The sequence below is a fragment of the Balaenoptera acutorostrata genome, chromosome 1 (assembly GCF_949987535.1).
Source record: "Balaenoptera acutorostrata chromosome 1, mBalAcu1.1, whole genome shotgun sequence".
NCBI classification, from domain to species: Eukaryota; Metazoa; Chordata; class Mammalia; order Artiodactyla; family Balaenopteridae; genus Balaenoptera; species Balaenoptera acutorostrata.
The window spans coordinates 36,785,695-36,813,226 of record NC_080064.1 but is presented as its reverse complement, the minus strand read 5'-3'; the positions used below and the strand labels follow the sequence as shown (position 1 = coordinate 36,813,226).

General features: G+C 50.5%; 1 protein-coding gene across 10 annotated transcripts in view; it reads left to right on the top strand.

Moving 5' to 3' along the window:
• Positions 1-27,532, top strand: part of ERI3 (ERI1 exoribonuclease family member 3) — a 128,905-nt gene that overhangs the window by 48,389 nt on the left and 52,984 nt on the right. For 8 of the 10 annotated variants that reach the window (XM_057549981.1, XM_057550012.1, XM_057549989.1 and 5 more), the window contains one exon: positions 19,080-19,152. The exons of 1 other annotated variant lie outside the window; for it this stretch is intronic. In XM_057549981.1, the coding sequence (XP_057405964.1) occupies positions 19,080-19,152 (73 nt within the window). Of the gene's footprint in view, positions 1-19,079; positions 19,153-20,690; positions 24,674-27,532 lie in introns of those variants that run through there. One more of the 10 variants, XM_057549963.1, reaches the window with a different exon arrangement.

Here is a 27,532-nt window from a genome sequence, read left to right as displayed (position 1 = left end):
TTGGTATTTCTTCGACCTCTCTCCTAGCTGTCTTTTCTTTTTATCCGACACACTCACACTTACCAGGGTGATCTAATCTATTCCTCAGCTTCAGTTATTCTCTGTATGCTGTCTTCTCATCTTTTCCTCCATCTGAGAAGTGGGAACTGACATGGCAGCAGTGATCCCACTGGAGAAAAGGAATCGGCTCCATCTGCCATCTGAACTCCAAGCCTTCATACCCAGCTCCTGTTCTTTCTCTTACCTAGATATACACAGACCCCTTAAAGCTCAGGTGTTACTTTTCTCCCAACACCTTGTCCTCCAGCATTCTCTTAAATAATGACTGACTGGTACCATCTACTCAGTAGTTCTGTCAGAAACCTGAGAATCACCCTTGGTTCCTCCCTTTAGCCATAACAAATTAATTGCCAAATCCTATTGATCCTTTGTCCCAGAGGTTTCTCAGAGTCTTTGCCTTCTTTCCAAACCCACTACCACTGCCCTAGTTCAGGTCACCATATTCTTCTTGGATTCCTATGAAAGTCTTCTTTCTCACTGGTCTCTCTGACTGTCTTGCTTCTTCTGTTCCTTTCTCCTGATTGTAGCAGATTACATCACACCCGCTTAGCAGCCTTCAAGGCTTCCCCTTGCCCTCCAGGCAAAGTCACACTGTTTATTGGAGCTTTCAAGGCTCTTGTTTATTTCTCTAGCCTCATATCTTGATGCTGTCTATGTATTCAGTCCCCACCCCAGCCAGATGCTCTAACTGGCCAATTCCTAAGGATCCCTCCTAACGTCTTTCTCCAGGTGCCTTCCTGTGTGTTCTTGGAGCACATGTGCTTATTGATACGTGAAAGTGTGCTGTAGCTGCCTCAACTTGTCTGTCTCTTTCCCTAGATTGTGGGCACCATTACAACCCTAGGACAATGCTTGACATGTAGTAGTTGTTCAATAAATGTGTGTTGAATAAATGACAACTAAGTTATGGAGTGGGCCTGTGGAATACCCTGCTCAGGAAGAATGGCAGAGGGTCATAGTGGGTAGGTTCAGGGAGAATGGAATAGAAGAGGAAACCTCGGGCCCTCCTGCACCAGCCTGAGTGTGAGGGGTTAGAGGACCGTTCTGCTAGTGCCAAGAAGCTCCTGGGTTGCCCCTGCCAGCACTGGGTGTTGGGCCCTCCACGGTGGATACTGGGTGAGATGGCGTAGGGGGGCCTGGGCGAGGGAGGAGGAGTTTGGTCCTAGGCGCAGTGTGAAGGGCTTTCTCTGAGACATTTGTGCCCCCAGGACTGAGGGCTGGGACTGCTCTGGAAAAGTTACATCAGGTAATAAAGATAGCCAGCACTTATTGAGCACTCACTACATCCCAGGAGTCCTGCTGTGCTATTTATACATTAATCTCATTTAACCCTTACTACAATCCAATGAAAAAAATTATTTTTGTAACTTTTTTTTTAACAAATGAGGAAACTGGGGCCCAGAGAGGTAATTTGTCGAGGGCACACAACCAATTTGTGGCAGGGATTTGAATTCTAGAAGCCATGCGTTTGACCGCTCTGCCATCTGACTGTCTGCTTCTATCTTCCTTCATGGCCCATGGCTTTGTGGTTGGTGGGAATGCCCTTCCTCCTCTCCTTTGTTCGCAACTGAGTGGCAGAGCCTCGGGATGTTCTCTGACACCCTCGGCTTCTGGTACCTGGTCTGGTGTTGGCGGAGGTCTGGACTGTTATGATCATTTTGCTATGGGGACGTGGTTGGCCAGGAGGTGTGGTGGAGGATGACTTGGGGCTGTCTGAGAGCCTCTTTGCTGAGCTACAGATGAATGAATCCTCAGATCTGTTTTAAGGAAACCACTGCCAATATCACTTTGGACACCTCTATCCTGTAGTATGTTTGGAAGCACGTGGGGCATCTCGTCATGTCTTTAAGCTCATGAAAACGTGTCTCTTGTCCATGGGTTTGCCAGTTGGTCTCAGCACTGAGCTGTATCACCTTTGATTAGCAGCCTGCTGGGGGAAGGGGCTTGAGTAAGAACTCCCTGGCAGTCCTGACTTGTCTCATTTCCTGATACTTTTATCTGTCACTGCAAGTGCTTGGGCTCCCCTCCTGAACTAATTAAGTTTGCATGTGTTTAGACACATTGCCAAATAGGGCTTAGCAAAGCAGAACTGAGCTACATCTCTTTCTGAGTAGGGAAGGAAGAGTACATGAATGCTCCACCACGAGGACCGGGAGAAGTGTGGGTGACATGGAGCCGGTGTGTACAGATGATAAGCATTCTGCCCTGGCCTCCTTGGGACACAGCAGGCCTTCAAAGCAACCCTCTGACTAGCTGGCAGCAGCAGGTGAGGGCCCACCCTCCAGCTCTCTTAGTGAATTGGCGTTCTAAGAGGGCTGAGGATGGAAAGAGGGCAGGCTCTGAGTAGGATTCTTCTCCCAAGCACAAGCAAAACTGAACATCAAGTTTAGGGGGATTTGCAAGGGGAGTTTGTAGGCCTGTGTGCTGTTTGCTGCCAGCCTGAACCTACCCAGCTCCGTGGCCTAAAACCACTTGTGTGGCTAGCGGAGTGCAGGGTGGCCTTCTTTCCAGGTCTGTGAGAAGTACATTGGAAACGTGGACCACTGAAGGCCACACTTTCCTTTTTGCCTTGAAGACCCCAGACCACCCTGCACAGTCTGATGATCCCTGTGAAGTGGCGCCAGGGGGAGGGAAGGAGAGTCATATTGCACAGGATCTCCCCACCCTGGATGTAGGGTTCAGCCTAATGGATCACCACGGTGAGGTGATGGCTGCCAGCATGTTTCCATGTCAGACTGATGCCTGCCTTTTACCTAGTGCTGGGTAGCCTGAGGTCTGAGATGTCCCGTGGCATCCTGCCCACACAGCAGCAGGCACGGGGCCTTACCATGTTGTGGAGTCCTCCTCTGAGGTAGGGAGTGAGGGTATTTCCTACAGAAAGCAGGAGAAACAGCCGACTGCCATGGTCAGGGCCTCGGTCCCATAGCTGTGAGGCCAGTGGGTCAGCTTCCTGGCCATGAAGAGGTTCTCAGTGGACGAGATCAGCTCAGAGTCAGGGTAGGCTCCCAGTGCACACAAAGTGTGTGCGGACGGGGTGGGGAGAGGGTTCTGGAGGTTGTATAGGAATTCTGGGCCTTTGAGCTGCAGCCTAAGCCCAGAGAGAACGAGAACCAGACCTTCTGCCCTCCCTTCGGCTTCCCTAGAGCCCTCTCGTCAGCAGAGGTGCATGGGGTTAGCCCCAAGAAGGCAGCTTGCGTTGATGGGGTCATGTTTCAGCTGCAGCTAATCCAAGTCACTCGATATAAATCTCTCCCTGCTGCCTCTCCCCTCCCTCCCATCCCCAACCCACAGACAGGGAAATGAGTCCTGGCCCTCGCCCTGAATACATCATGGCAGGCCTGCCTCTAATGAGAGAGGGCCATTCATTGTGGGGTGAAGCTCCCTGCAGAGCCTGGGATGCCATTAATTAAAGGAGAGCCACCTGAAGCCAGTGGTGCGGCGCAGCCTGCCACGCTCAGATGGAGCGGTGGTGGGGTAGCCTCGTTAGCCTGACAGCTCCTTGGGCCCCGAGTTCCTGGGCGCGGAGGAGCGAGGGGTGCCCCGCCTCCATCTGAGGGCTCACGGCTTCTGGGGCCAGCCTCCTCGCAGATGCAGGAGGGCCCCCTCCTGCACCTGTCCTGGGGCCTGGACCTGGCAGGAAAGGGGCGCCTGATGGCAGGCTTGGCTGGGGATTATCCATGTCCTTTGGGCAGGCCTCAGGGCAGGAGCAGGCTTCTTTGGAGCCCGAGCAGGCTCCTGGCTCCCGGCTCCCGGTCTGCGCTCCCTTCCCGCTCTTCTGCATGTGGTCCTGGAGCTGCAGATCAGTGGGTGGTGCAGCCTGAGGCCTTCCTTCAAAGCCTGAGTCCAGGGAAGCTGGTGTGCCCTGGAAGGACCTTGGGCCTGCAGGGGCACTCGGGGAGAGAGAAGTCCTGTCGTCGGGTCTGCGAGCACGGCCCGTCACAGGCAGACAGAGCCTCTGGTGTTCCACTTTCTGGGCATTTCTAGGCTGAAGGGTGGGGCCTCAGTGGCAGCCTCATCTCCTCACCCCCTGGAAGGTGTCAGAGGGTCTAAAGCGCTTTAGTGATTATAGGAATCCCTGGAATGGAAGTTTTGCTCAGTTAAAACCCTGATAAAAGATGGAGATGTTTATGTAGTGACTGACCAGGCGTTGAGATGTTTATGGTGGTGGCAGCCTCCTGCTTTGGCCTGCTGCGGAGCTGCTGACTAGATGGCTCTTTACTGCTTAATTGGTCCTGAGGTGAGTGTTGCCGCCTGGTTTCTGGTCCCCAGTCTGACAGGTGGAGTGCCCCTTGACCATCCATGAGGCTCTTACTGCCTCTTCCTTGCTGGCAGGAGGGGCTATAGGCACTCGGACCTTGACCATCGCCCAGAGTTGGGGTAGCTCAGCCAGTCTCCGCCTGGCTTGTCAGGAAGACAAATTGGTTTTATGTTCGTGGCTCTTCTGGGCAGTGTCTGGAAGTCTGGTTCTACGCTGCATGGGAGAATCTGACAGGCTGCTTCAGAGAGCCTCAGAACCAGCAGGGCACGGCTTGACCAGGGGCGCCAGCTCTGCTTCCCTGGAGCTCATGTGGTCTGGAGTAGAGGCCGCATGCGGCCTCCCGCCAGCTCATGATGTCCTCCACCTAAGACTCGGGCTGCACTGCTTTGTGTTTTGAGCATTTTTGGACCTTCCCAGGCCTTGGCCATTTGTTTGGGCTTCTCTTTCCTCTGGAGGGTTTGTGTCCTGAACTCCAGGGAGAAAGAGCCACTGTTGATGCTGGAAAATATTTTCCTTTGGGTGAGATATTTTTGTGGGTTTTTTTTAACATTCTTTGTGTGACTCTTGAGACCCAGCTTTTTAAAAAAAAATTTATCTTTTTAGAAATGGAGGTATGAAATAGGTACAGTAGGGTGCATACAGTATACAAACGAGAAATGGACAGCTCAATATATTGTTATACAAGTATACACCTGTGTAGTCACCACCCAGATCAAGACGAAGAACCTTTTCCGTCATCCCCGAAAGTTCCCTTGTGCCCTTTCCCAGTCAGTAATGCCCTCCTGCCAGGTAACCACTACTCTGACTTCTGCTACTTTTGGATCATTTGCCTCTTACTGACTTTCGTATAAATGGAATCAAACGAGATGTACTCTTTTGAGTCGGACTTCCTTTGCTCAACATAGCATATGAGAGATTCATCCGTGTTGTTGTATGTATCGGTAGTTCAGCCTTTTTATTGCTGGGTAGGACTCCATTGTATTACTGTACTGCAGTTTATCTGTTCCCTTTCTGTTGGACTACACATCTTCACCCTTTCAGTTTATGTTTGTCGAATAAGTATGTGAATGTTCAATCTGATACGAGCATCTCCCTAGACCTATCAGCTTGTCCTAATTTCCCTCATCCTTTAAAACCTAATTCCAGTCCTTCAGACATGTGGTCTTCCCTGTCTCTTGTGGAATCTACACTGGCCTCCCTCTTTTCTAAACCCCTGTGATAGAGAGAGACTGACCCCAGGCCTGTGGAAGTGGCCTTTGAGCCCTAGTGACCCATTTTATTTATTCTTTCAGCAGATGTTTATTGAATGCCCATTATATGTTTTACACTGTTCCAGGTATTGAGGATTTAGCAGTGAACAAAGAGATAAAACTTCCAAAATATCCTGTCTTCATGGGGTTTACATTTCAGTGCATGTAGCCAGCCCTGCCCTCTGTCTTTTGGACCCTGATACCAGAAGAATCTTAGTCTTGCCTAGGCTCCTCTGTCTCCTGGGATTTTGTAGGAGCTTGGTGGCAGTGGCTCTTGCCACCTTGACAGGGCCTCTCCAGGGCTTTCGTGGGCTTTCGTCTCCCTTCTCTGCTGCTGCTGCTTGGCAGTGAAAGGGTTTTTCAAGATTGGTGCTTTCTTCCGCTATCCAGGAGTCTGATTCCCTCTGTGAGAGGAGAGAATTAATCTCCAACTTTCCATGCCTGTAAGGTGAGTGACCTCTGTTTTGTCAGCGCTTGCCAATCTGTCCTCTAATTCCCAGCCAGGGTAATGGAGACATTACTTTGTGCTAAAGCAAACCACCACCTCTCCTAGTGCGGATTCTGTCCCGAATCAGGCAGCTCAGAGAGGATCTCCTCGCAGATGCTCAGGCACCTGGGGGCTACAGAGGTGTTGGTACCTGAGCAGCTTTGGTCTTGAACAGTGATTGGCAGATTCAAGGAGGGAAGATGCCCTGCCATCGTATACTCCCTAACCACCATCCATGCCAGTGGGGCGGCTGCTTCTGAAATAGGTTTCTATCCTCAGGCTCCTAAGAGCACATGAGAGGCTGTGAACACCCCAGTGAGCAGGAAGGGTCAGGAAACAGGGGTCTTGGAAGGTGAAGGCCAGGGAACTCAAGGCTGCAGCTGGCATAGTGGCCCGTGCCTGAATGATCTGTGGGCTCTGGGGGCTTAGTCCTGTCGCCCTTTGGGAAGGGCGCCTGTGAGCGGGTGGGGTAAATTCTCAGTGTCCCTGGCTAATGGGTGACACGCCTCAGACTTGATAGTTCTGTAAAACTGTTTCTTCCAAAGCCTGCAAGGATGTTGGTTTGGGGAAGAAAGCCAGCCAGCCCAGAGAATCCCGGGAGCCTGACAGGCCTTTTTCTCTGCGATTCTTTCTTGCAGGCAGCCCGAGGCAGCCTGTCTCTTTGTTAACAGAGTGACAGCAATGTGACACCATGGAAATAATTACTAACAAATCACGGTGCTGACTGCAAACAGCTCTCTGTCTTCAGAGGCATGTCAGGGTGCATTAGAGCAGGGCTGGAGGAGCGGCACGAGGGGGCTGAGGAGCAGCCTGTGCTCAGACGCTCTCCTCTTCTTCCCCCACCCTGACCCCTTGCTGCTCTGTCTGACTTTCCTGCTCGTGGCCTTTCCCCACTAGGTCAGCTAAGGGACCTGCTGGATAAGTGGCATGTGGCTCTTCCCGCTTCCTCTGGGCAGGTAGCTAGGACTCCCGTCTTTGCTAAGGAACACCTGGGGAGTGGTAAGATCCAGGAGTTTTTCTGTTACAGGGCCCCCAAAAGGTGCAAGGATGGTCCAATTTTGATTTACTCGCTGCCAGTTGGGACCAGCTTCGCCTGCTGGTGGTTTTGGGGTGATAGAGAGTATTTGTGCCAGCTGGACCCAGAATCTGGGGGAAGCCTTGCGTTTCAGTGTTGGCTCAGCTCCCTTCCCCGACAGCCCTGGATTCTTCCTCGATTTCCAGAGTCAGTTTTGGGTGAGTCGACTCTGTCCATTCCCTCTTGGTTAGCAGAGTGAGTGCTCTGACTGTCAGGGCTGTAAATAAGGTTCTTGGTGTGTGTGTCTGGAGGCAGCCGGGTTGGGTGGGGAAAGGAGTGGAAGGAGGGGCAGCGCTCCGATGGCTCCCTCGCTTGCCCCCCTCCCCTCTCATACAATATTTATCCAGGGATGGGAGTCAGATGCAGTGACCTCAGGGTCACCCAGTTAAATAGCTTCTGAACCTCCCTGCATTCTAATTGCTGCAGTTGTCCTTTGCTCTGGAGGCTTCTCCTCCCCATTGTCTGCTGAGGCACACACTAATGGCTCCCCTCCCTGGCCCTGCTGGGAGGCATCTGTGGGGTGGGGGTGTGTGGAGGGAGGGAGAGGGCTCATTGCTACCTCCCTTTCCCCGGGGATAAGGGAATCTAGGGCCTATTAACAAGCGGCTTTAGCTAGGAGGAGCACAGTCCCCTGCCCCCCTGCTGCCACCTCCCCAAAGCTGGCTGGAGAAGGAGGCCCAGACGGCGGGCCTGGTTGACGGGCCAAGGGGCTTCCCCCATCTCCAGTCGGATAAGCAGAACTGTGGGACTCGTGACTCCTCTGCAAGGGGACAGACCCTTGAGTACTTGGCTGAGGAGCGTCATCCTGTGTTCCCATGGTCCCACATTCATGGTTTAGAAACGTCTAGTGAGTGGTATTTCCTGTTGGAATATACTGCACTTTGCTCAGAGATTGGCCAGATGCAAAAGTCTTCCTGGTCCCCCGGAGGTTGATTTAGATGATTGATGATGGTAGCAGGTGTGCTGCATTTGGTGATTTAAGAGTGGCACGTGTCACACGTCTTCACTAGGACCTCCCTGTAAATGTCAGTTACCACCCACTTCAGCTCTTCTCTTCCGAGAAATACCATTGGAAACTGCCATCGAAGGCACTAACCACTGTGTATCCTGGAAGAATATTCCAGCAGGAGCCTGAAGTTAGCCCCTGTTGAGAGTTGCTCGGGGCCCAGTAAGTACTGTGCTGGGGACTGTGGGGACTGCCAGGTGATCAGGGCAGAAGGAGCAGCACATGCAAAACTAATTGCAGGCTAAGTAATAAGTACGGTAGAGCATGAGAACACTACAAAGAAGATACAGAACGAATGCCATGAGAACCCAGAGCAGCATAGTAGAGAGACTGAATGGGTAGTATTTTTAGCAGGAAACTTTAAAAAAATAAAATGTTAAAGCCCAATATTACAAAACATAAAAGCTGAGCTCTTCTGGTTGAAGCTGGGGCAAGGCCCTGCCCATTCTCCCTCCTCCTCCCCCAGTCCACAAAGTAGCCCGACGTCCCTCCTAGAACCCTAGAGCTCCATGGAGCACGGTTTAAAATGCCCACCAGAAGTGTGACTGTGTAGGCTAGGTGTTACACCTCCTGAAGGGGTCAGGGTAGCTGGGATCAGGGCAGAGGAGATCAGCCAGGGGTCAAGGGAACAGCTGTGTCCTGGAAGCAGAGGTCAGACCTCATCCCAGATCCCGAATGCTTGCAGGATGCTCTCCGCAGAGCCTCCAGAGGGCATTGTAGGCCACACAAAGACAGCCCAGGCAAAGGGTCAAGATGGCCATAGGCCAGGTGGAGACTCTGGTGGGGGATGAATGAGGTATCTTGGAGACCACTCAAACTGCTACGGAGTGCCTGAGCCAAAAAGAGAATAACTCACCAGCCAAGACACTGACCAGAGTACCCTGGAAAGCTCCTGTCACCTGCTCACCCTCCTCCCCGGACCCTGCTGCCTGCTGCCTGCTGGGGCCTCTGCCATTCCACCTGGGAAGGAGGGCTGGCCGGTCCTGGTGGCCGCTCCAGCACTTCTCACAGCCACAACAGGTGGGGCGCTGTGCCCTTTCCCTGGAAGAATTGCAGCGGGAGGGACTCCGAAGAGGCGCTTGTCTTATTGTTTCACCAGAGAGGGGCTGGCGAGATACACAGTATTTGATTTTGTGGCACTGGGGAGGTGCATGTTAGACTGTTCCCCAGGGTGTTTGTGGCTCTTGTGTGCTTTGTGTGGTTATTTCTGTGGGCTCCGTGTGGGAGAAATGGGAGTAGAGATAGGTGGCAGGTGGGCCACAAAGCGGTGGAGCAGGGAGGTGCTCTGTACATATACGGTGCCTTTTGGAGGCTTCAAGCATCTGCTTGCCGATGGGGATTTGAGGTTGGTTTTCTCTGGGAGTACGGGCAGCTTGGCCTACGGGGCGTGCCTCTGCACCCGCTTGTGTTCTGGTTTCTGTTTGGGAACTCTTCAGAGCAGCATGTCTGGGAACACCTCCAGCTGTGCTGCCAGACCCAGACGCAGGTGACGGCCTTTCGTCTGTACCATAGGGAAACCAAGAGGAAATTAAATGTCATTTGCCCCCTGCACAGCAGGTTGCTGCCAGATCAGACATGCTGATCAGAGCTGTGCGGAGAGCACCCGAGGGAAGGCTTGTGCCTGCAGCCATGCCCTCTGGGCTGTGGAGACTCCCGGGTGACGGCCTGGCTCAGGCCCAGGGCTTTCTCTGCCAGGCTGGGTTCACCCTGGCCTGAGGCCCAGCCCTGTGCTACGTGGCAGCTGTGGCCCATGCCAGGCCGTAGGTGCATGTGTACCAGTGGGAGGGGGTGGAGGGGCAGGGCAGGGCCTGGCAATAGAGGACACACAGGAGCCAGTGAGGTGATCAGCCCCTCCTCAGAGAAGCTGTGTGGTATTGTGGAAAGAACAGGACCTTTAGGATTGAAAGAGACCTGGGTTTGAGTCCTGGCTCCACTACCTACTAGTTGTAGGGCCTTGGGAAAGGCACATTACCACTCTCAACCTCCATTTCCTCATCTGTGAAATGGAGAGTATAATAAGCTCTGGCTTCTGACATCCGTTGGGGAAGTAGCTTCCTGTTGGGACTGGTGCCTGAGTTTCCTCACCCCACCTCCCCTAGATCTGGAAAGATGGCCTGGAGCCCCTGGTACCTGGGGCCTCAAGTGTAGTGAGCTGGCTGAAGTTGATGGGAAGTGGGGCGGGGAGTGAGTCTGGCTGGGGCGGTACTGCTGGTACTCTCTCCCAGCGCGAGGCCTTTCCTTCTTGTCCTCCTTGTCCTCTCAACCAAGCATCCCAAGGCTCATCTCATTATGAGATGAGCACGGGTGATAGTGGTCACCCTCTTAATTGGGGGGCTCAGCTGGCTCCCTCCAGCCTCATACTTGCACTCCCCTTCCTGTTTGAGAGGACCTCAGGGCTCGTCCCAACCCCTCCCTTGCCTTGAGTCCTAGTGGCGGGGCGTAGTTCTTGGCTCTGCAGTGACATTTATTAACAGGGCTTTGGGAAGAGATGTTTTAATACTGTGAGTGTTCTCCCTAGAAAACTCCCCACCCCCACCTCACCCCCATCTGAGGCATGGCTGCTGGTGGTGAAATTCATTAGTGTTCCCTGACAGGCAGTGGCGACAGAGGCGCTCGCTGTCTGCTTCCCGCTCTCTCGCTCTCGTGTTCCTGCTTCACGCACACTGATATTTAAAGCTGATGGGCTGCTTATAGACTTCTTGTACCATGACAAGTTTGGGGAGGGGGATGGGGGAGGAAGAGACAGACAAGGAGCCAGCTGTCACGCTGGTATTTCAAACAGTACTCTCTCCTGACCCTTTGCAGGCTCCAGCAAGTGTATCATCTTTCTGAAGCCAGTGGTTGGAATTGTAACCTGCAGCCGTCCCAGAGGATAGGGGCAAGTGTGGGGGCAAAGTGGGCTGAGAAGTCGGCAGTGCGTTCTCCCAAGGCTGTGGGCAGGAGGAGAGTGCAGGGACAGAGAGAGGGAGGGAGGGAGGGAGGGGGAGAGAGAGAGAGAGAGAGAGAGAGAGAGTGTGTGTGTGTGTGTGTGTGTGTGTGTATGTGTGTGTGAGATAGCAAAGGGGATTGAAGCTCAGTCTCTGTAAGTGCTCCTCAGCATTGCCCTCCCATCCCCAGGAATGAGATGACCCTTTTGCTGTAGTCTCTCCTGGAGCAATCATTATGGTTCATGATGTGGTTATCTTGTAGGTAGTCCTGAAAGCTCCCTGAGTATAAGAATCAGGTTTGATTGGCCTCTACTCCTTGAGGGTCCTGGGTCTCAGTGATACCTGTGGTATCAATTCAGGTAGAAAGTTCTCCCACTTTGTGTCTCAGACTGGGGCCTTGGCTTTTGTTCCCTCCTATTTGCATGCTGATTTTTTGGATTTGGAGAGTGAGTACCAAGGTGCTTCTTTATCCACAGCTCCTCCCCTCGCCCCCAAGCTTCTTGGAATTCATTTTGGCAACTGTTGAATGGTTCTGGGACCTCCCTACTCTGTCATCCCCAGGAAACTTCTCTAGAATCTTTTTCCTGACCAAGGCACTGTCTTCTCAATGCAGGTGGCCTGGAAGCATCTGCAAAGGCAGGTTTGGTCTCAGCTGACCTCCTTACAGCCAGAATCCCTTCTATAAGTGCTTATTTATAAAATATGTTTCCCTTGGCCGGCTCGTTTAACCTTCACAGAGCAGGGCATGGAGGTGATGTAACTTGCCCAAGGACACAGGTTCACTTGACCAGGTTGTCTCTTAGTGCGGCAGAGCCATGTGCCTGGTGGGGCTTCTACTGTGCTCTCCTTCCCCCCACCCCCATCAGGGGCTCTTCTAGCTCCAGGGTCTGCATGGGGGAAGTGATTTGGGAACAGACCTGACTCCTCCACTCCCTGCTCTTTTAGCCTTGTCAGTGCTGTCAGTGCTCCCATTGGCTTCCTCAATTTCAGCACAGCTGTGTCTGTGTGTGTGTGTCTGTGGGACAGAGAGGGGTTACTGGCCATCTCCTGGTGGAGGGTGGAGCCAGAATGCCTTTTCTCTCTGTAGACTGAAGTGTATTCTTGAACTGTCCAGGATCATCTTTGATGTGCTCACCTCCTGTAACCCCCATTGCCCTCATCCTTCCCCCACACCCTACACACTATCCTGTAGGCTTCTAGTAGGGGTTGCTGGTGCAGGGCAGTGCCTTTCTCTCCCTTCCTGTCCTTGCCAGCCCTGCCCTGGTGGAAAGCACTGAGCGTTCGGCCCGCCGGGGGCAACCAGGCTGTATCTCCTGCCATGGTGCGTCTTGCAGGTGAGATGGAAACTGACTGGCTTTGATAAGTACGAGACTTGAGCATTAATTTTTTATACATCAGCAGTGGCCAAGTGAGTGAATTCAATTATGAGTCTGCCTCTCTCCACCCTCCTCCCCCCAGTGTGGTGGTTCAGAGCAGAGACTAAGGAACCTGTTGAAATGAGAAACCCCTATTTCCTTGTTTGACCCCCTCACTAATTCGGGTTAAATTGCTACGCGATTGCAGTGGTGACACATTGTGCCTGCCTGTGTTTGTATAAGAGGATGCAGTGGGGGTGGAAGGACCAATTTGTGCAGAGATAAAAGGTGTCACAGGCAGATAACTAACGTCCCAGCCCCGTGCCTGCTCTCATTGTAGCTCAGTTGGCTACGTGTAGAAGCCCAGCCTTCCCCTCTTCCTTCCTTCCCTCCCCTTGCTCATATTTTACCTCAATGCCACAGCGTAATGATGCCCTGCGTAGTGGGGGAGGAGATAGGCACCTCTGGCTGACAGCCCTTCCTGATAACCAAATTCCAGCCCATCCATCACCAGCTACTCTCCTCAACTTGAGGAAAAGTGATCGTGAAAGGCGGGCCGTTTATCACCCAGGGTCTGTTTATCTCCTCTGGGTAGGGGAACGGAAATAGGAGAGACAAAGAGCTGCGTCCCCAGCTAAGTGCTGCCTCGGCTGGGGTAGCCTGCCGGAGCTGGATGCAGAATCACGTCATGCTGACCAGGGAGGCTCTGATTAGTAGGACTCCCAGACTGGGACCCAGGGGAAGGGGACCTTTCCTGAGGCTCAGCCCTGGGAGTTGGAGACAAGCCTAGGAGATGTGGTGGTTCTGAGATGCAGGACAGCCAGTGACAGCATTCTTTGGGAAGGTTTGTATCAGAATGAGCAAGTGTGGAGCCCGTCATGGAAACAAGTCCAACCCCCCTCATAGGTGACCCCTCGGCAGGAGCTCCCATCTGCCTGGTCGGCTGGGTCTGCTGCTTCCGCCTTCCCCAGGCTGGGCCTTCCATGCCTCCGTGCTCCAAGGTGACTTTGAAGAAGACAGGGCCTTTCTCCCTGCTCTTTGCCTCTGCACCTGAACACTCCCCATTTTCTGCATATCAGATGGGACAAAATAGTTGGCCCTTGCAGGTGAGCAGTACATGCTTTTGAGTACCAGGACTGACAGCCTACATCACTCCGAGATCTGGGTCCCACAGCTTTTCCAGAGAGGCAGAGAGGGGTCAAATATGGCCTCCGATTCAGCTGACTTTCTCCTCTTTAAGGGCTTGAGAGTGATCTGCATCTCCCCAATTTAGAGTTGTCGCTAAGGCTTGCAGAGAGAGAAGCACAGAAGGAAGAGTGTCCATGACCTCTGCCAGAACTGGTGCCTGCTCTCCTGCTGGTCCTGGCTCTTGGTGTCTGCCAGTCTGTTTGTCAGACCTCCATGGATGCTGCTGGCCCCATCGACTCAAGCCTAGTAGTTCTAGCAGAGTCCCCCAGCTCTGCTTCACCCAGTCTTCAAAGCTGAGCTCTTGCTAACAGTGGCTTCGTCCCGCCCATACCCATTAGCAAGGGTGACGTTCCCTTAATGAGCTAGTCCCCTGCCTTGGCTGGCGCTGAGCTGGTCACACCTGTTTGCCATCAGGGCTGTCTGGACCTAGCCCAAGTGCTGGGCTGCAGGTGGTAGGGCTGGATGAGGGGCTCCTTTTGCTCTGTGCTGTATGGGCGGGGGCCTGTTTCTTACACCCCTACTCCTCCCATACTGTTCTCTTCTTTCTAAGTAGGAGAGGGCTTTCTTTGCTTTCTTTTTGTTATTTAGCAGGAGTAATATCTTATCTAACACCCCCCTGGATGGAGCAGCAGGGAGCCAGTCAAGCATCAGCAAGAGGGTTTCACAGTGGGTTCTGATGACCCTAAGGGGCCAGTGTGATAAGAGCAGGGCCACATGGTAAATGCCAAAGGCAGAGCCCCTCTGTGGCCCTAGGCCCCATAGTATTTGGAAAGCAATCATATCCCTTGGTTTAGAGCCCACAGGCAGGACTGGGGTTGGTGGTGGTGGGGGGCTTCCTTAAAGAGGGCCCCTTGCATTCACGAAGCTGAAGGAAGTTTTGATTTGGTTGAAAAAAAATCCCATTCCTTTTTACGGCCTGGACGTAATTGGCTCTTTTCTATTGGCCATCAGTGATGTCATTCCGACCCTCATAAAGAAGGGGAAATCACACCTGTGGACTTGGTGCATAAAATTTCATTGGGCAGCAGTAATAAGCATGGCCAGATGATGTTTGGGCAGTTGAGGAGCTCTGTGCCCAGTGATCCCAGCTGCCTGGAGACCTGGGCACCATAAACCTGCCTGCACGTTCATGCCCGTAGGCTAGTGCAGGGCCCACTGCCAGTGGCTCTTTTCCTGGGATCAGTATCTGGTAGGAACTCACAGCATTCAGGCCCTTTGTGCCAGGGTGACTTTTGCCTTTTTCTTTTCCAAATTGGTGGAACCATGTACCCACTGGTACCCACTGACCCTAGCCTTAGGCTCCTAAGAACCGTGGACCCAGGTGTGACCTTGAGCACTGACAACCATGCTACCTGCCCCTCTAAAGCCCCAGACCTTGCCTTCCCAGGGACTGCAAAGACTGCATCTATATGATTGATGCCTTGTGTAGTCAGAAGACTTAGATCCCATTTCTAGTTCTGCCCTTGGCTTGTTGTCTGATTAAGCAAATCCTTTTTCTTCTCTGGGCATCAGTTTCCTCTTTTATGAAGGGGTGACAACTACTGTAACCTACCTTCCTCACAGGGTTTCTCTTGGTGCTCTCTAAGCTGGGCTAGGGTTCTGTCATAGAAATGTGTAGCTGTCTTCCCACGAGGCACCTGGGAGTTCAAGTTCTGGCATATGGCTCTGTGTCTCTTGTGAAGATGGGCCTGGGTCCTGCTATAACTGTACTGCTTGTGTCTTGAAGTCACATAGCTAGGACCTCCCATTAGCTGGAGGACTCAACAACCTGAATGCCTGTGAGTCTGCAAACAGCATGTGTACCTGCAAGTGACCAGGGCCCCGAGTGAGAATGATGGTCACGCCTCCCTCTGTTTCAGTCAGCCAGGGGGCCCAGGCAGCACTCTGGTTGCTGCTGAGCCGTATCTGAAGCTGAGTCTCCAGCCTGACAATCTGTCTAGTCTGTCCTCAGTGTGACCACTCTGGTATAGGTCCTCCACCAAGAGAAACAGGCAGGATCCTACTGAGCTAGACCCTTCCTACCTGGGTAGAGAAGCCTACAGCTGACATCTGCCTTTGAAATCCTGCTGAAGAGGGAGCGCTTCCCTCTCCCAGGACCAGCCAGCCAAAAGCACTCCTGGCCTGTGTCAACTAAAAGAATCAGAGGGTGCTGGGCTTGGCTAAGGGAGGGTATGATAGGTGACCCAGGACCCTTGCCTTTTGCTGGCCAGTCCCCTAACCTGCTCCTTTGTAGATTCTGCTGCTTCTGGTGGCCCCCTTCACTCACAGGTCTTAATATGATTTTTCAAGAATAGCTGACCTGAGCAAGCATTTCACAAATACCAAGGATAAGGAACATGAAAGAAAAATTGAAGGGAATAAGAAAATTATCCAGACATTACAGTTCTGCTTCTTAGGCAACCACATTCTAGTTCCTAAAGCTACCTTTCATCTTTCAAAATCTTGCCTCATTTCCTTATAACCTTGGTCCTTGGTTCCCACATGGGGACATCCTACCTGGATACCCCTTCATCATCTTGGCCTCAGCCAGAATTTCCCTCCCGGGAAATTGATTGTAGTTAGTGTCACTGTGCCACCTGGGTGTTGAGAGGAACCTTCCCTTGGAAAGGTGTCTCAGGTCTTAGAAAAGTAAATCCTTAACTCTACCACCTGAAACATGGGCACTGACTTCCAACTAGTGTCTGTCAAATAATTGAAGAGTAATGGATGGAAGGCTGACTGCCCTAACACTTTCTAGGGTAGAAACAAGTCATTTCGACTGGATTCTTTTTGCCAAGCCTCCTAAAAAAGGAGTTTGTGCTTGTGATCTCCACTTTCTTATCTCTTCTCACTCTTCAACACGTCGCCTGCTGCCTTCTGTCCCCACCAGCCCACCGATGCCAAATTCATTGGGTTTTTCTCAGCTCCATCTTGCTTGACCACTCTGGCATTTGACACTAATGACCTGCTTTTTAAGCTCAAAAATCAGTTATAAATATTCCGGAAAGGGTAAATCTGCTTTCATCATCATTTAGGTTGACCACAGGTGATGTGAAGTGGGGTCCAAAGAGCATGTGTGACCTTGGCTATCTGATACCCTGAAAAAGGTCCAGGAGCCTTGCCCTCTGGACATGGCGGTGGGTTGGGTGAATCCCGACTCATGGTACATTATCTCCTACAGAATTCTCGAAGGAGCTGAGGCTGTGCGACCTGGAGAAGGGAACTCTGAGGAAGCTCCCTAGGCTCTCAGATCTTGGGAGGGTTCTGCAAGGAAGAGATAGAAGTCTCATTCTCTGTAGTTTCTAAAGACATTTCTCAGACTCATGGGTAGAAGTTATAAGGGACAGATTTTAGTTTAGTATTAAGGAAGGATGTTCTGAGAATTGAAGGAGTCTAAAATTAGAGCTGACTGCTGTGTGTAGTAGTGAGTTCCTTGTCTGTGGTGATGGTCTGGTAGGGGTGGCCTGGTTTCATTTTAGCTCAACAAAACTTATGGGACATTAGCCTGGGCCCTCTGCTCATCTCATTCCACACTCTTCCCAGGTGATCTCGTCTACTCTCATGGCTTTAATTTTACTTAAATTACATTAATGACTTAGCAATTTATATCTCCAGTCCCGACCTGTCTTTAAAACTGGATATCCATCTGCCTCTTAGACATCGTTCCCACTGCCAAATGTCTTCTAGGCATCTCAGACTCAATAGATGTTGAGCGCTTAGCACACATCAGGTGTATATCTAGAACTGCATTCCCAAACTCATGCCTTCATCCGGTGGGGAGGTAGGGGCGAGGCAGTGGGAGCAGTGTACCCTGGTTTAGGGAGACACTGTATGAAGAAAATTTAAAAACAATAATGAAATTGACTAAATGCTGGTCCGCTTCATCTATTAGATATGCTCTCTGCACCCCTAACTTCGTCTTTGTATCTGTCTCAGTGAGTAGCATGAAGCGAGCCAAGCCACACACCTCTGAATTGGGTTCTACTGCTTTCTCTCACTGGGCCCCACGTCCCATTCGGTCACCAAGGCTTCCTTTATATCTTTTTCTGTTGCTGGCTCGCTGGCTCGCTCTCTCTTCGGCTACTGTCTAGTCTCCTGGCTACTACTCGGCTTTTTTAGTGTATTGTTTTTGTTGCCCCCAGAGCAACAAAAGCAACTTTGTAAATCACAACTCTTCTGAGGCTCTTTATTGCCTGTGGCCAAGCTCCTCTTAGCAAGAAAACTCCATGATCTTCCCCAGCTGATATTTCTAGTATCTTCCACCATCCTTCCATGTACCCCAACACTGCAACTTAAGGCTTTTTTTAAAGTTTATTTATTTTTGGCTGCCTTGGGTCTTCGTTGCTGCGCATGGGCTTTCTCTAGTTGTGGCGAGCGGGGGCTACTCTTTGTTATGGTGCACAGGCTTCTCACTGCGGTGGCTTCTCTTGTTGTGGAGCACGGGCTCAAGGCGCGCAGGCTTCAGTAGTTGTGGCTCATGGGCTGTAGAGCGCAGACTCAGTAGTTGTGGCACGTGGGCTTAGCTGCTCCGTGGCATGTGGGATCTTCCCGGACCAGGGCTCGAACCTGTGTCCCCTGCATTGGCAGGCGGATTCTTAACCACTGCGCCACCAGGGAAGTCCCACCTTAAGGCTTTTTATCTATTTCTTTTATTATCCATTCCATTGAACAAACTGTGAGCCCCTTATGTGCAGGAGTTAAGTCTTACTTTTTGAGGCCTAAGTGACTGACGGTTATTGTAAAACATCAGTAAGTGTTTGGCTGAATGGATTTGTGTGGGCGAAATGGCATCATCAGCTGGAAGGGGAGATAATTTATAAATTATAATTTAAAGAAAAAACAAGAACAGGTTCTTGGTTTAGATTCTGACTTCTTTTTAGCCCTCTGTATGGTCTCTTCTCTATCACAGAAAGCCTATTGCTTGAGACTTAAATGTGAGCCGAAGCCCCTGCCCAACTATCTCTAAATCACATGCTCTTCCTCTCTCTCCTCCTGTCTTACATCTCTGCCTCTCTGTGTAACAAGATGACGACAACATCCTGGTGCATTGGAAAGAACATAGGCTTTGGAGTGAGACAGACCTGGGTTCAGTTCTTGGCACTATCATGTTTTACCTGTGGAATCTTAGGTAACCCCTCTGAATCTTTTCCTCATCTATAATATATACAGATCTACCCACCTCACAGCATCTCTCTGAATTAACGTGAGAATGTAAGTAAGACACTTAGTGTGTTGTAGGCCATCAGAAAGCAGTGCGGCTGATATCATTTTGAATAGAGTCTCCAGGTTCTCACAGTTGGATCTGAGGGCTGCATCTGGAGCCCAGTGTCCAGAGCGCTGGAGGTGAGGTGCCTTTCTTGGGTGGGGTAGGACCCATGGCTAGTGGGTTAGCCTTTGAGGTCACTTTGTCTTATAGACTCTATTGGATTTCCTGTTTTAAGACTCCGTACCTGGGACATGGGTGCTCAACTTGTTCTCTCCTCCCTTTCTTCAGGCTCCCGGGCCAGTGCCAGTACTTGGGCTTGCCAGTGGCAGATTACTTCAAGCAGTGGATTAATCTGAAAAAGGTACTGTGTCTGAGTCCCGCTCCATGCTTCCTCTGGTTCTCCTTTGCCTCAGACCACCCCCCTCTCTTGCTTTCTTTTCTCATTGCTGTTTTCATCTTGTTGTTCTCATCTCTTTTCTTTTCTTCTCTTTTCTTAATACCCTTCCCTAGCTAATGTGTGCTGGAAAGTTGTGGTTATTTCTGGGAGTGGGGAGCTGCTTGGGGGACCAGGCTGCTGGGTGGAGTTTGACACTGCCCTCCTTGGTGTTAACCCAGATGTGCAGAGAAGTCCCGATTAAGGGTAGTTTCCAGGTTCTTGCTTGGAGCTCCAGCTCTGGGCTGAGCTGCATTGCCTCTGGGAGGGAGGTGGTCCTAGCTGAGCCTCTGGGAAAGTATCATGAGTGATCATGAGTGTGGCCTCTGAGCCTCCTGACTGGCCCTGGTATCTCCTTCGGGTTGGGAGGCAGAGTTGGTTCAGGCGGGCTTTGGTCCTGTCTAGCCCCAGCCGAGCTTGCTCATGTGAGAAGGGCTGTGGACACTAGAGCCCACTTCCCTTTGAGCATGGGGGAAGAGACTGGCACTCATGTAGCACTAAGCACCTGGGGAGTGGGCGCTGAGGCTGTGAGCCAGGAGGGACCCTGTGTAGCTAGGAAAGTGGGCCTGGCAGAGAATGAATCACCCAGAAAACTGTACTTTCCTAGTACGTGCTGTCCTTCCTAGGTAAGCACAAGAAGGGAGGTGCAGGAATAGACTCCGCAGACCCCTGCTCTGATAGGATCCTGGCTCTAGGAGGCCCAAGCCGCTAGGGAGACTGACTCCTATTAATCCCTGTGATGTAAGGGCAGCCGACCTGGGGCAGCCACAGGAACCCCATGCCGTTCAGTGACTCCCAGGAAGCTCAGAAAAGGGAGAACACACCAGAGGTCAGAGTAGTGGCTCCCGGGGGGCCCAGAGAAGGGAGAGGTCGTTGGAGGCTCAGGCTGGTATCGTGGGGATTTGGGTCTTGAACTGGGCATTCAAGGGAGGTGGGATTTGGATCTGAGGAGGAGAGGGGGCTTCGGGGCAGGGGGAGCAGCATGCCTTTGGTGTGTGTGAGGGCTGGAGCTAAGTGAGCATTTGGAGGAGCAATGGAAGACAATGACCTTGGACTTTGTTCCATACGTCTCAGGGTGGCCACTCTCTGTGACAGTGTTTGTGAACTCCTTTGCTTTTCCCTGGTGTACGGGTCCTTTGCCCTCTGGCTTGTCTGTGCTTTGACCCCTCCCCACGTCTCCCGATGATCTCCCTTGCAGCTGAACAACAGCTGCTCACTACCTCCCAGCTTTGGCTGAGGAGGCCAGGCTCTGTCCTGCCTTCAGGCCTTGGCCTGTGGCCTATGGCCTTCCCTCTGAAGCGCCCCCAGTCATCTTCATCGGGCTTATTCCCTCTCCTTGACGATTCAACTCAGGTCTCATCTCCACTGAGAAGCTTTGCAGTCGAACTCTTGCCTTGAGGCTCCTTGACACTCTGGATATCAGTGATCTTTGAGGGTTGAAACTGAGTCCGTGTGTTTCCTTGCAGACGTGTCCATCCGAAGCACAAAGACTGAGTCTGGCTCCTCTCTGTGTCCCCAGTGGCCAGATCAAGGCTAGGTGCAGAGTGTGTGCTCAGTGAACAATTGCTGGCTGGCTGGCTGATCTCTGAGAGCTGGCTCCAGAGAGGCCCTCTCACGCGGGCCTTGGCAGGGCTACGCGTGCGGGTGTGGCCAGGCCTGTGCTCCTGGAAGATGGCGTGCCAGCTGTCAGAGTGCATCTGAGGCTGCTTGCTGGCCTCGGCAAATGCAATGTGAAGGCCCCACCAAGCGAGGCAGGCGCTGACCATGAACAATTGCTCTGTGAAGTTCACTAGACTTTTTGGTGTATGGATGACTCCCTGCCTCTAGCTTCCTTGGCAGAGAGGCGGGAAAGCAGCCGAGCCGTGTGATAACATTGCTACTCGGGACTACCTGGGTGCTGCTGGCAGTGGAGGCTGCTGCCGAGCCTGCTCAGCTTGCGTGTCTGCCAGACTGTGCTGAGCCATGGAGCGGAGAGTGGGTACCAGGGGAAACTGAGGACTCCGTCATCGCCTCTTGGGAGGTCGACTGAGCAGGTCTAAGAAAAACCAGGGGTCTCACCCCTTCCTCTCTGCCCTACAGCCACATCGTGTTCCAGCTGTGCTTAAGGGTCCAGAAGGAAAGATGACCGAACTCCAGTCCTTGCCAGCAGCCATGCAAGACAGGGAGGCTGCAGGGCCCCAGAGGTCCAGGCACATGGCAATCTTTCTGATCTTTATACTGCGTGACTTAGTGCAGGTTGCACAAAGATTCCTACACCCTTAAAAAGAGCAATGATGAAAGCTAAGCCGGAGAGGCCATTGCCAGGGTTGTGGGAGTACCATGTAAGAGCCTCACTCCTGCCTTCTGTCCCCAGGTGGGACCCAGGCCCTGGCTGTCTGCAGACTCCTCTCCCATCCTTGATCTTACTTTGTCCTACCCCCTTCCCTTCCTCTCCTCTCCTCAACCCCCCAGCAGGGCTTTGCCCCATGAAAAGAATAGGGAGTGTCCCGGTCTGCTTGGCCGCCTAGACGTGCTGAGTGAGCACCTGGGACTGAGGTCACAGTCTGCACTGACTGACTAAGGCCTCCAGTCTGAGAAGAGGCAGAATGTTATCTTTCAGCTGCCCTCCCCTGTCCAGAGGCGGTGTGGGCTGCGTCAGGGAAGGACAACTTTTCTAGGGCCAGGTTTCCACGTCGCCTGTCTCCACCTACTTTCCCTGTAGCAGAGAGGAGCAAGCCGGTGTTTGCTGACATTTGGAATGTCATTGAATGATCTATATACTCTTATTGAACTGTCAGCCTAGAGAGGACTTGGGGCCCTGCTTCCAGCAGCCTCCAGGAGGTCAGAGCTGTCACTGAGGGGCCAGAAGAGTACACACACACACACACACACACACACAAATATACACATGTACTCATGTGAATGAATACACTCAAGCGAGCATACCCAAAATTGTATGTATGTATCCATACTTGCATATATGTGTATACACATATTCACCTGCAGAAATATCTGAAAATATACACAGACACGTATGTGTTTATATATACATATTCATAAAATGTAAGGGTACATGCACATATATAAACATACACATCTGCATCAATAAGCAAAATATTTTTGAGCGCCTTCTGTGTTCCAGGTACTGTGCTGGGCCCTGGGGATATAACAGAAGAGATGGATGTTAAACAAACAATTTCAATTGTGTTATAACACTAAAAAGTTCAGAGTCATGGAATCACATCACAAGGGGACCTGACTTAGTGGGGTGGAGGGAGGAAGGGAGTCTAAGCTGAGACCTGGGGGATGAGCAGGAATTGGCTAAGCAGAAAACCACAAGTGGCAAGGCCCTGGGGTGAAGAGAAGCCTGGCAGCTTCATGAAACTAGAATGTAAGTTCCATGAGGGCCAAAGAACTTTTGTCTCTTCTGTTTACTCTTCTGTCTTCATCACTTTGGATAGTTCCTGGCACACAGTAGATGTTTAATCATTATTTGTTGAATGAATGACTACCTGAAGCACAGTGAAAGTGGGGAAGAGAGAAGGCTGACATAAGATGAAACTGGAGGGGAGTCTGTAGACCAGACTTTAGATTTTGATCTTTATCCTTAGGGTGAGGGGAAGCAATTAAAAGGTATTGAACATAGGAGAGCATCATCTGATTTGCATTTTGAAAAAAGTCTCTCTGGCTGCAGTGTAGAGAGAGCTAGGAGTAGATATAGGGGACCAGTACTGGTTTTTCTTAATGGGGCTATAGTTGGCGTGTTGGGATGGGGCACATCATCACATGGGCAACATCACTGAACTCGCAGCATCCCCAGTCCCTGTTCATTGAAGCCAGTAGTGCACCTCTCCAAGTCACTGTGACAACTAAAAATGCCACCTCCCCCTCGACAGACACATACTTTTCCGGTGGCCTGGATGGTGCGGGAGTGGGGAGGTACCGTCCCTGGTTGAGAACCAGAGAATTGGACCATTCCAAGTGAAAGATGACAGCTACTGGGATTAAATTGTTAGCAGTGGAAATGCAGAGAAATGGACTGAATCTGGAGTGTTAAATGGTACAGTCAGTCTGCTGTGATGCAACATATACCTCCCCCCAGATCACCGTGCTATGGAAAGTTGTGCAATAAAAATGGGGTTAGGTGCACAGTACTCAGAAACTTCATCAGCGACACGTGAGTAAAGTTGGGAATCTAATAAAATAAAAATTATGGGTAGCATGATTTTACATGTATTAAATGGTTAAGAAATACATAAATGCTACGATAAATATGGCATTTTACCTTGAAAAAAACTTGAAGTTTGCTTGTGGAAATGGGCATGAGAAGGGTTGTAGCTTGTGAGTTATTGTAAAGTGGCGGAAAGAGAATTCTCTGAAATCAGAGATTGTAATCAGATGGTTGTGGCTTGTAGCACATGTGGTGATCCAGGTAGCTGGTATATGTTTGAGGTGTGCGCATGTGTCATTTTGTTTATTCGTATACAGCTCTGTTCAGCTGGGTGTAACTTCCTGTGTTTATCTTGTATTGCTTAAGGACAAAGTCTCACACAAATGCACAATGTGCATTATGCTAAATCGTTCCCTAATACTTCAGTTGCACTGGAACAAATTTGCTCTTTCAAAATGAGTGTTACAGCAGAATTGACTGTACAATAGATGGGAAATGGTGACTGATTGGCTGTGAGGGTTGAGGATGAAGGCGGAGACCATCATGACTCCCAAGGTTTATGATGTGAGCAACTGGGAGAGTTGGAATGCATTTACTGAGATAATAGAAGGAGGAGAAGTTTGGGGATTGGAAGAGAAGGTGAATTCAATGTGGGACATGTTGAGTTTAGATGCCTTTGAGACATTCTTGTGAAGCTGTTGAGAACGTATTTGAATATATAGGTCTGGGGCTCAGGGATAAGGTCAGGATAAGAGATACAGATTAGGGGGCATTATTGTTATGTGAATGATAATTGAAGCCATGGGAATGGAGTGAATAAGATGAGAAGAAAAGAGAGCCTAGGACAGAACACTGGGAAACACCAATGTTTGATACATAGAGGAGGAAGAGTCAGCACTAGAGAAGGAGGAGGAGTGATCACTAGTAGTAATAGTAATATTTCTTATTTAATGATTGCATTTAGTGTGCTAGACCTGTTGTGTCCAATATAGTTGCCACTAGCCACCTGTAGCAATAGAGTGCTTGAAATGTAGCTGATGTGACTGACGAACAAATTCTAAATTTTATTTAATTTTAATTAATTAAAATGTAAGTTAAAAACTTACAAGAAGAACTTTTCAGTATATTTAGAACACACTGGATTGGTAAATCTGCATTTTCAACTGTTAATTGTTTAAAGTCTCAATACAGATCAGGTATCTCTGATGAAGATTTAGCATCTCAATTGAGATGTGTCGTAAGTGTAAATTACACACTTAATATGAAAAAATACAAAATACCTCATCAATAATTTTTTTATACTGAGTCCCTATTGAGATGGTAATCTTTGGATATACCAAATTAAATAAAACATATTCTTAAAATTAATTTCATCTGTTTCTTTTTTTACTTGAGCTGGGCATTCAATTCATAAATTGCTTATGTGGCTCACGTTATGTTTGCATTGGACAGTGCTGTGCCAGACACTGCACTCATTATCTAACCCATTATCTAATCTTCACAGCCCTGCACAGTAGTTACTATTATTTTTTGCATTTTAAGGTTGAGAAAACTGAGGCACAGAGTGATGATGAAATTTGCTCAGTGTCTTACTTTGGTACATGGCAGAGCTAGAACTTAAATTTAGTTTTGCCTGACTCTGTGCTCAAGAGAGTAAACAGTAAAAAAGAGAGGGTAAAAAAAATGGTAGAAGAAGAGGTAGACCAGGAGAGTGTGATGCCATAGACACCAAGAGTGTCTTCCAAAGAAAAGGACTGGTCTGCTCAGAGGGAGCCACGTAACGTAAAGACTGAAATATGAGTGCCAGACCTGGGCTCAGGGACCTTGGTGACTCTGGTAAAACCTCTTGATGGCATGATAGGGATAGGAGCCAAGTTGGAGTGAATTGGGGAGTAAATGAGGAGACAGAGAAATTTAAACTTTTTCAGAAATGTGGTTTTGAAGGAGAAAGAAAGGGTAAGGGCTGTGGTGGGGCAGCTGTGTAGTTGAGGCAGGTTTTGTGTTTTAAGGTGAAAGATATACATGCTCGTTTGTATATTAGACAAGGAAGGGTCGAAATATAGGAGTGAGAGAGGTCTCTGAGAAGGTGACAGGAGATGGTATGGAAAACTCAGGTTCTTGACACTGGCTGTCTTCAGGAGGACGGTCCCCTCTTCTGTCATTATGGGTTAAGGAGAGGAAGATGGGTGCAGACAGATGCAGGTAGGCTTGTGCATTTGGTGATGACAAGTAGTAGTTCCCATAAGAGGCTTTTGTTTTTTCTCTGTGAAGTAGATCAGTCATTTGCTGATAACTAATAGGGGAGGGCTGGGAAGGTTTGCAGAAAGTGGAAAAGGATTGCTGTAGTTTTAGTAAAGAATAGCAATATGAGCTTACTTGAGAAGTATAGTCGGATTTCTAGGCAGTGGTGCGGGTCCAGTTGATGTTGGTGACATTAATTCACAGTGGAACCTCTCTGTTCAGTCGTGTGGCTTTCCTTTAGCAAAGCTCAGCTGCCTGGCTGTGGGCATGCAGAAAGCAGACATTTAGATTCATACATAGTAGAGATTTTCCCAAGGGGCGTGATGAAAGGAACAAAGGAGTTGAAGATATTGTCAAGACAGTGGTTGCCAAGATGGACTGTGGGATTTAAGCTGGATGTTGAGGGAAATGAAGACAGCAGGGGGCCTGACGGATATGGAAAAAGTAGATAGGTCCCAGTAAGATGGGGAACAGGTATACCGGCTATAGCTGAGCATGCCAGATGAAAGGATAAGAGATTATGGTTGGAAAGTAGCATATCTGAATTAGTGATTTCAGAGATGGGGCAGTTCTAAGTGTTGGCAGGCTCCAAGGTGTGCCCATGGGGGTGGGTAGCTAAGATTAGGTGGAAGAGAATGTTAGTGTAAATAAGAGGTCAAGAAATGGGTAGGTCCAAAAGGATGTGAGTATGTGGATATACACATGCACACATAGTATGTATATATTCACTGCATACGCAGGACACATAGGTATAAATGTATGTATAAATGCATGCCTCCACATACACGATTCACGGACAGTCAGACCAAGCCATGCAAGTACGTGCACATACACTCACAAATGGTCTGGAATTCCCTCTGGTGTCTGGGCCTGTTTGGATGGGCTTTTGGGGAAGCAGGCAGGCAGCAGCCTTCGGAGGATTCTGAGTCAGTCCTGGCAGACAGGGCTCAGCCAGTCATGCTCAGAAGTTGTAGGGTTGGAGGTCACCTAGAATTTGACAGACCCAGATGAACCAGGGTGTGAAGATTGCTGTTCCACTTTTCCTCTGCCATCTGTGCTATATGCCCTGCTACAATATCTGTGTGCCCTGAAGGGGATGATGGGGTTGGGACCAGCTGTGAAAGAGGGAGAGGAGACCTTCTTGGGTCCCTCCAAGAAGCATTTCTGTCTCCCCCTCCCCTGGGAGCAGACAGCAGGAGAAACTGCTGAAGGGAGGGTTGGTGTCTACGACTGAGTACGACTTTTCCTGACCTTGGAGCGTTCAGAGTCCCAATCAGCGCAGTAATAAATTAAGGGCTTATGGAGGAATAAATTCTCGGCCTTAATGAAGTTCTTTGCTGGGGGCCATAGGCAGGTCAGCAGGCCGGGATGGTGCAGATTGGAGGCTCCAGCGAGTGGGCTGAGCTAGCTGGGAAGCCGTCTGGACTGAAAGGGTCTGGAACTCTGCTGGTCAGGTCACTATTTTGGAGCTGTGGGGATAGAGCTGCTCAAGTGATAGGCAGCCTGACAGAGGCTGGGACTCTTCACACAGTGGTGGCTGCATGGTGCCTGCCGCAGAGCCCTTGATTGGGGCTACTTGGAAAAAACAAGAACAAAACAAAAATGAAAACCAAGAGAGGTTTGAGGATGTAGGGGCCCTGCCAGGTGTTTGTTTTGTGTTATTTTGGAGGGAGGAGGGCTTGCACTGAGACAGCTGCTTCTGGACCACTCAGTGGTCAGGACGAGACTGGGGCTGTGGCGCAGGTCTTTGGCATCAACCAAAGTACAGAGCGTTGTCCGTGGGGCAGTGGGCACGTGGGCTGCCATCTTGAGGGGAGCCAGCTCTGAGGCCAGGTAGATGAGAGCCTCTAACTGTCTTTGGGAAGAAATATGTGCAAAGAGAACAGGACACAAAAGCACCAGGTATAAATGTGGGAG